Here is a 7,897-nt window from a genome sequence, read left to right as displayed (position 1 = left end):
TAAGAGTAAAACTAAGGAGGCATTCTCTCTTTCCTGGAATGCTGAAATGGGAACCTTTGATGGGCCATGGTGGACTGCTTCATTTTCTGTCATTGAGATCAAAATTTCAAATGTTTTTGACATGGTGTACAGGACTTTTTGAGGATGAATGAAGCTTGAGAAAACAGTGGCTTATCTCTGACCTTATTCCACTGAAAATTTATTGAATGGTACCTTCCTGTTTGCCTTCATCACTTCCTAGAGTCATCTACCAGGAAAAAAATATGGTAACATCATCAATAGGAGCTATTTTTGTGATCATATTAATAAATTCATTTTGGTTAACATTACTTTCCAGATTGGTGTCGTGGTGTAGTTGGTTATCACGTCAGTCTAACACACTGAAGGTCTCCGGTTCAAGTCCGGGCGACGCCATTCTATCTTTTTTTCCCTTTTTTTTACCCTAGCTGTCATTTGTTGATCTTGGTTTTCTATTTGTTGTGAATTGTATGCTTTACACAGAAGAATGAACTGCAATTCCCTGATATGAACTGTATGTTGGTAAGCATTGATAGATGCTTTACAGAGAAGATTTAACTGTAATTCCCATTGGGAGACTAGCTGCTGAGTCCATGTGCAAGGCAGCAAACTTGTATGTGTATAGTATTCATTATGAGAGTTGGTCAAACTCAAGATAATAATTGTTAAAGGGGGGAAGAGTGATGTGCAGCCACCTTGGATTTGGCCATCCTCAAAGCAATGGAGATGGGGTCCTGTATTGGCCATGGTGTCCCTACCCCCATCTGATGATTGAGCCCTATCCTTGAATCACCTATCTGAAAACATTGAATCATTGGGGTATTCATCCATAAAACTTTGATGGGTATGGGAAGCAAAATAATGTAGGAGCATAGAAGTAGTAGCTTTCAGTTTAAGAATGAGAGGTACTTTCTCATTCATTTGAATTATTGTACATGGAACTTGGAGAAAACTCTCTTGATCACTGAATTATTGCAGAAAACTAATGAAAAAGAGATGGGTGGACAGAGAACTGAGAGGAGAACTTTTTATCATTTACTTGATCACTGAATTATTCTGCACAAATATATGAAACATGGGGGGAAAAGGGAAAAAGCCTCATCATCCTGGGTTCTACAAAATGCCCAAACAATTCAAAACTTGGGCCTTTGGAGAGGGCTGGGTCTCTGTGCTATGCTGTTCAGCCTGTTCTTTTCTGTTTTTACATATCTATTTTTTTTTTTCTTAACATAATGATCCTCATGACTTACTGCTACCATGTTGAAAACAAAAAGGGAAAAAAACTAAGGAATTTTATGGATTATTTGCAACTTTGATGGCCTAGAACTGTGAAATGCAGCGGCGATGGCAAGCGGTTGTTTTAGGTTTCTGAGCCGTTTCCTCCTTCCAGACCTTGCCTATGTCTTGTGCTATTCTTATGGCATCCAGGGATGCACCTGAGAGCCCTCTCCTTGAGAACCCAACTGCATAAAGCCCAGCCTTTCCTTTCCACCCATTTGGGAATGATGCCTTTGGGAATCCATTCTTGCAGAAGAACTGGCTTTCCTGCACATTTTCAACCCAAAAAAAGGTCAGCTCATTTATCCAAATCAATCTTTTTTGTCAGAAGAGCAAGTGCTAATTATAGAAACTCAGAGGGGAAGCTTCCAAAACTGTTCTATTTTTAAGGAAATGGGACAAAATCAGAACTGCCAAACAAAGCCTAACTCTGCGCTCAGAGTCTGACTTTCTGATCATGGTATCAAAACTATTTTAAAGGAAAAAAGGAAAACTCTTTTAACTGCCAAAACTGTCATTTGAATCCAAAAAAGAAATGGGGAAAAGGTTAGAATTGAAGATATGGAAGAAAGGGAATGAAACATTTTCTAACCTTTAGCCAAAAAGGGACATTGCTGCGGTATCCTGTGGCAAGCACAACTGAATCGATATCAAGCTTTTCCCCATTGACGAGTTCAACACTATCAGGGAAAAATCTCTTAATGCCTGGAACCACCTTGATGTCTCCAGATCTGATCTTTTCCAAAGCACCAATGTCCAGAACAGGGGTCTTTCCTTGAGTGTTCTTGAGTTCCAATGGCCCCATGGATGGCCTCTTCAGCCCGTATTTTTCGACGTCTCCGAGCACCAACCATGCCAGGATGAGCATCAGCTTGTCAACCAGCCAGAGGGGCAGCCATTTTATCATCAACGTGGCCAATTCAAATATTGATTTGCGGAAAACTTCCCTGGGCAAGACATGGACCTGGAAATGGAAAAAGGAAACACAACCTCATTAGAATCCAACCTCATGTTCATCATTTTTTCAACGGAAATAAATCCCTGTGCCAATGACTTACCGAGCTGCGAACCACCATGGCTGGTGTTGCATTGTGGTTGCAGAGGTCGAGAGAGACCTCCATGCCTGAATTCCCACAACCAACGACTAGAACCCGCTTTCCGCGGAAGGTTTCCCCACTCTTGTACTCACAGGCGTGCATGACATTGCCACCGAACGCTCCCAATCCTTCAATGTCAGGCACCACACGCTCAGCATTCTCGCCTGTGGCCACCACAAGCCACCTGCAAATGTACTCAACCTCAGAGTGGGCACCGGCGGCGGCGTTGGTGGAAACAGTTCTGACGCGCCACAGCCCACAAGTCTCATCGTACTTGGCTGACTGCACGCACTCATTGAACCGTGGATTGACCTCAAAGCGCTTGGCATATGATTCAAGGTACTCAATGAACTGCTTCTTGGTGGGGTACTCAGGAAAAGCTTCTGGAAATGGCATCTTGGGGAGCTGGCAGAACTGCTTGGGAAGATGAAGTTTAAGCCTGTCATAAGTCCTCTTCTGCCACAGCGAAGCAATGCACTCAGCTCTCTCAAGGACTACAAAGGGCACTCCCTGCTCCTTCAGGCATGCCCCAACAGCCAGCCCCGACGGCCCCGCTCCAACTATCACGGGCCCGTTCACCCACACGCAGCGGCGAGAGAAAAAGTCATCATGATCCGAAATCCTCAAAGTTTTTTCCATGATCAAATGGAGGATTGGTTCAAATTTTGAAGTAGTGATGAATAAGGTGGTGTTTGGGAGAAGGGAAGAGAAGAAAGTAGGTGTTGTTTTTGTTGTCTGTATGAGTTTCGACAAAAGAGTTGAGAGTTGGTTTGAGAGGGGAGATGGGGGGAGGGGGGCTTAAATAGGGGGTGATCTTTTGAGGGGTCAGCCTCAAATCGTTACTCTTTCCCTTTCTTTTATTATTTTTTTCTTACATTTTGCTTCAAATCATTTGTTTATGTTAAGCCCTGTCATTTCGTTTTTATATACTTCTTCTTGGGAGGGGAACCGTTTCTCCGCTTCTATACATTTTGAAGGAACTATATGATCTCGTGTGCAAAATAAGTTTTGCGGGTTTTAATAATGATTTTCACCTTATTAATCCAATAGGAATGAAATATCATTCTATTCGAAACTTTAGGAGAAAATTTTTCCTTTTACCTAATAAAGAGGGTCATCACGACCAAGCCCAATGAACTATTCTACCGAACAAACAGATATCTACAAAGTAGTATGTTATCAATCTAGTGTTAGAAAGTCTTGGAAGTTAATCACCTAATGACTAGGAATCCGCTATCGAAATCCTAATGAATGGCAATCTTTCTAAAGTAACGAAACTATCGATCATTAAAAATAAGTTAATTATCATTGTTTAACAAAATATAATATTTGTAAATTAAAAGTATCTTACATTAATACAATATATACTATCTTACATTAATAGTATCCCACAAAAGATTTAATTAAAAAAAATTATAAAACCTAGAGGAGCATAGGGGAGCAAAGAAAGTGACGTGTCATAACAGTTGATGATCCTGGTGAGCCCACAAAGAGAGCATTTCAGAAATAAAAAAATAAATAAAAGAAAAATCCGAACAAGTCAGACTCAAATGCCAAGGTGGCCAGGGGTGAGCGATGAGTAGGATTGGAACCATGCCCCCACGTGGAGTGGATGAGCGAAATTGTACTCTACATGAAGGTGGGGCCCCATGGCACACAGTGTTGGGCCCCCACACACAAGCCTGCAAGCATTGGGATTGCGACTTGTAAGGCTGTTTCGGCCCACAAAGCCCATTCTGCCAACCATCTTTCACACCACATTAGTGGCGTGTGTTGGACCCACTATTTTTGTCCTAGCTTTTGTTTACTAGCTTCCTCCCCAACACACAAAAAATCTACTCCACTTGTATTAGTTTTCATACCTAATTTCTAATCTTAACTCCCATTCATTAATGCGAGTTGATCCTTTTGAGTCTGTCCACTCCAAGCCCTATCTATACATAACTAAATAAATAGTCAAAGATTAACATCATATTCATATATTTCTTATTCATATCAAAATCGCTCTGACAGACTCGAAAGGAAAAAGGAGAAACTAAATAAATGCGTGAACATCGATAAACATGATCAAAATATTTCTTATGTGAAAACAATTAGGTTTGAGATTACATTAATTTTTCTTTCATAGCATATAATCCACGAGCTATAATGTTTTAAGACTGCATGCTTTATTTTTGTCTTTCTTTTTTCTTTGACTATTAAACTCGAGGAAAGGAAATGGTTTTGATAAAAAAGTAATTATTCTTTGTCGATTTTTGTTTGAGTTTGAATGTGGGTATTTCCCTCGAGTAAATAACACTAGCGAGCTAGCTAGTAACAATGATTATTTAGTACTTTCAAAGTATGATTTTGCTTTATAAATTATGCATTAATGCAATTGACTAAACCCTAGTCTTTGTTCAAATATAGTAAGGCTAATAAATAATTAATTTTGCTTTTCGGTTAAAGTACATATAATAATCTCTAGCTCGACACGCGTCCTAATGATTAACAAGTAAAGTGGGGTTATACATAGATATAATTATGGTGATTAGAAAATGTACTTAGGAATAGATATAGATGCATATGAAGCTTGGTAGAAATATATATATAGCTAGCTAGGGATTGTGAAAGTATAAATAGTATATATATATATGGAATGTAATATTGTAGGGTAGTAATTAAGTAGAGATGATGAAGAGAAGTGAGTTGGAAAAATCATGGAAGATGGCCCACACACCCACTTGGAATTTGTTGAGTAAAAATTCATTGGGAAGAAGAGGAGGGCATGTGCATGAAACCTTGATTTCATAGAGACTCTCCTTTTCATGAAAAAGGGGGTTTGGAATGAGCCTGCCCACACCAATCCAATATTATAAACAAAGCTCCAAATGAAACCCTACAAAGAGGATATGAGAGAAAGAATAGCTTATTAGCTTTAGCTTACTCATAACTCATATCCCATGCATGATATCTGATAGGGATATGTGTTTTTTTTCCTTTCTTTTTCTCATCCCTATACATTCCTTAGGCATTCCCACCCACCAGCCTTGCACTGCTCCACAGCCAGCTTGCTGGAGACCCCCCCGCCTTTCTGCTTTTAGGATGAGATGCAACCATTTTTCTATTCTCTCCATTCTTTTATGCACAAACCCTAGCTAGGGCTTTTCTTATTAGATGCTTTCTTATTTCTTTCTCTGGGTCGGCGGCATTTGGCCTCAAGCTATGATCATCGGTTTTTTTTTTCTCTTTGACAGAATATCTCTTTAGTAGTGGTGATGGTGATGGGCTAACTAAATTATGTAAAAGTTTCCACAAAATCTACAATGAGTACTTGGGGTCGCACGCGGAAAGAGAAGTTCGAGAAATATTATGAAATGATTAGGATATCACTGCCCTCTTTGGACCGACTGCTTCAAATTTCCTGGAAGCTTGCTCGTCTGTTGCCAACTTGATCCTACTGCAGAAAGTTAAACCCTCGGGTATGGCAATGGCGGTGCGCCACTACCGTCATTATAATTATTATAATTGATAATGGTAGAATGAGAATAAGAATAAGAATAAAGGAAGGAAGCGAGGAAGAAGAGGCCATGGTAACAACTTGCACTACTGCTCTATCCTCTTGGCTGGTAATGAGTGAGGCTGCTTCTGGTTGAAGAAGGTAGCAGCAGCAGTAGTACTATTAATTTTGGAAGTTGATGCATGCTGCCAAACCCCAAAAAGGAGGTCAGTATGACTGGTTAATGGGACGTTTTTGTTTTTCATGAATCCTCCTCTTCTTCCAGGGTGTTTTTGGAACTTAAATCAAGGGAAAACAAACAATTGAGGGCACACAATATGAAAAATATCAAGCATTATTTTGGATGGAGCCAATATCAAATAATACAACATCATGAGGTAAGAGCATGCGCGTAGGCGAGGAGGTGGTGAATAGTGCACCACCCAAGCTAGTTTTTATAGCTAGTAAAATATTTAACCCTAATCACAAAAACGACTGCAATGTCTTTGATTTTTTGGTAATTGGCATTGTTCATAGTTGCAATATCATAAGTAAAATCGAAAATTCAATTAAAACGATTCAAGTCAACTAAAACTGATCATATCGCTTTGGTTTTTTAATAAACATAAAAGTCGGTTCAATTTGAAAAGTTTGAAAACCAACTTTGTCCATCTAGTTTTCACTTCTTTGTCTCCTAATCGACAAAAACCAAACTAAACTAGTATGTATATATAATATTCAATGAGTTTTCTTATATTAGACTCTAATTTATTATTCCTAAACCATATTCAAAATAATTTTTAAATGCATTTTTTATACTTTTGAGCTAAAAATTTTAAATATATTCTAAACCTCAAGCACAAATTGGTTCAATTGCTCTGAAAAGAAATTAACTCGCATTCAAGTTGATCGTAGAAACTAAACCAGACCAACCTTAATTAAGCTTATTTGATTTTGATGTTTTTATTAATAAAAAATCAATTCAATCTTGATTCAAGTATAAACCAGTTAAATTGATTTCACTAATTTTTCCTTCTTTGCACCTTGCTAAAAATCCAATCCTTGCCTACCAACCACACATTGTCTAACTTAATCTAATTCTCTCCCAATACCATCCTCAAAACAACCGATTCATGTGGATTTTTCCTCCAACCAACGAAGAGATCTTGGCGGAATTGCCGCATATGAAATTGAGCACAATTTTGAAAAGAAATAGCCCACTTGTTTCTTTGAAAAGAGATGGAAAACATGTTTAATGTCATTTGATTGAATACATACCTTTTTAGACCGCTAAGTAATATAAATCATACTTTTGATCAAATGAACCGAATACAAGTTTGTGTTTAAGTTTTACTTTAGTTTTCCGATTTCAAAACAAATTAAATAACTAGTAAGATGTCCAACCAATATTTCCTAGCTACCAAACACATCCAAATGTATTGCAAACCAGTCAAGATATATAATATCAATGTTGTCCTTTTTGTTGTCATCATAATGCATGGCTAATCGCTGAACAACTTATAAGAGTTGGCAATGGCGTGAATTTGGATGCATGAATTAGGGTGTTAGTCCCAACATTATTCCACCTAACATATCGCCCTTCTAATACCAAATCTAATAATTTTGGCTTAGCATACTCCTACATACAGGTCACAATGTCACATAGTGATGAAACTCTTCCATTCATCTTCAAGAAATGTGCTTCATTTTGCATCTTTGCATGTTCTTCTAATTTCCTTGCTTTTACTTTTGTGTACAAATATTTTCTGTCATCAATTTCTCTGCACATTGATTTATTCTTGGTCAACCACAACTAGTTAGGGGAATATACACCTTAAAGTGGAGTTGCACAACATATTAAAAGTGGAGTTAGGTTAAATTCATGATTATTAGAGGGGGCCCATAAGATCACAAGGGCTTTATCACTCTCAAAGTTCCATATATAAACTATAGATACATACTCATTCCACCCACAACTTCAAATGTTTAATAGCTTTATTACTCTCATTATTGAATCACCCTTAAA

General features: G+C 38.2%; 1 protein-coding gene and 1 non-coding gene across 2 annotated transcripts; one reads left to right on the top strand and one right to left on the bottom strand.

Moving 5' to 3' along the window:
- Window positions 1-340: 340 nt before the first annotated feature.
- On the top strand, window positions 341-414 carry TRNAV-AAC (transfer RNA valine (anticodon AAC)). Its single transcript has one exon. It is a non-coding gene; the product is annotated as a tRNA-Val (tRNA).
- A 634-nt stretch (window positions 415-1,048) lies between these two features.
- Window positions 1,049-3,162, bottom strand: LOC100261685 (probable indole-3-pyruvate monooxygenase YUCCA8). Its single transcript, XM_002268016.4, has 3 exons — window positions 2,355-3,162; window positions 1,889-2,260; window positions 1,049-1,563 (listed from the first exon to the last, which is right to left on the bottom strand). The coding sequence occupies exons 1-3, from the start codon at window positions 3,030-3,032 to the stop codon at window positions 1,339-1,341; spliced, it is 1,275 nt and encodes a 424-aa protein (XP_002268052.1). The 5' UTR covers window positions 3,033-3,162; the 3' UTR covers window positions 1,049-1,338.
- Window positions 3,163-7,897: the final 4,735 nt, after the last annotated feature.

Source organism: Vitis vinifera, chromosome 7 (genome assembly GCF_030704535.1).
Source record: "Vitis vinifera cultivar Pinot Noir 40024 chromosome 7, ASM3070453v1".
In the NCBI taxonomy this organism is placed as follows: domain Eukaryota; kingdom Viridiplantae; phylum Streptophyta; class Magnoliopsida; order Vitales; family Vitaceae; genus Vitis; species Vitis vinifera.
Note: the sequence above shows the minus strand (reverse complement) of the source record. Positions and strands in the feature narration are given on the sequence as shown.

What these genes read in the sequence shown, in the direction of transcription:
- LOC100261685 (XM_002268016.4), bottom strand. Translation starts at nt 3,032, where the DNA reads ATGGAAAAAACTTTGAGGATTTCGGATCATGATGACTTTTTCTCTCGC. An exon ending in CCATGGTGGTTCGCAGCTCG is followed by an intron (nt 2,261 to 2,354) that starts GTAAGTCATTGG and finishes TTCCATTTCCAG; the next exon opens with GTCCATGTCTTGCCCAGGGA. An exon ending in ATGTCCCTTTTTGGCTAAAG is followed by an intron (nt 1,564 to 1,888) that starts GTTAGAAAATGT and finishes GAAAATGTGCAG; the next exon opens with GAAAGCCAGTTCTTCTGCAA.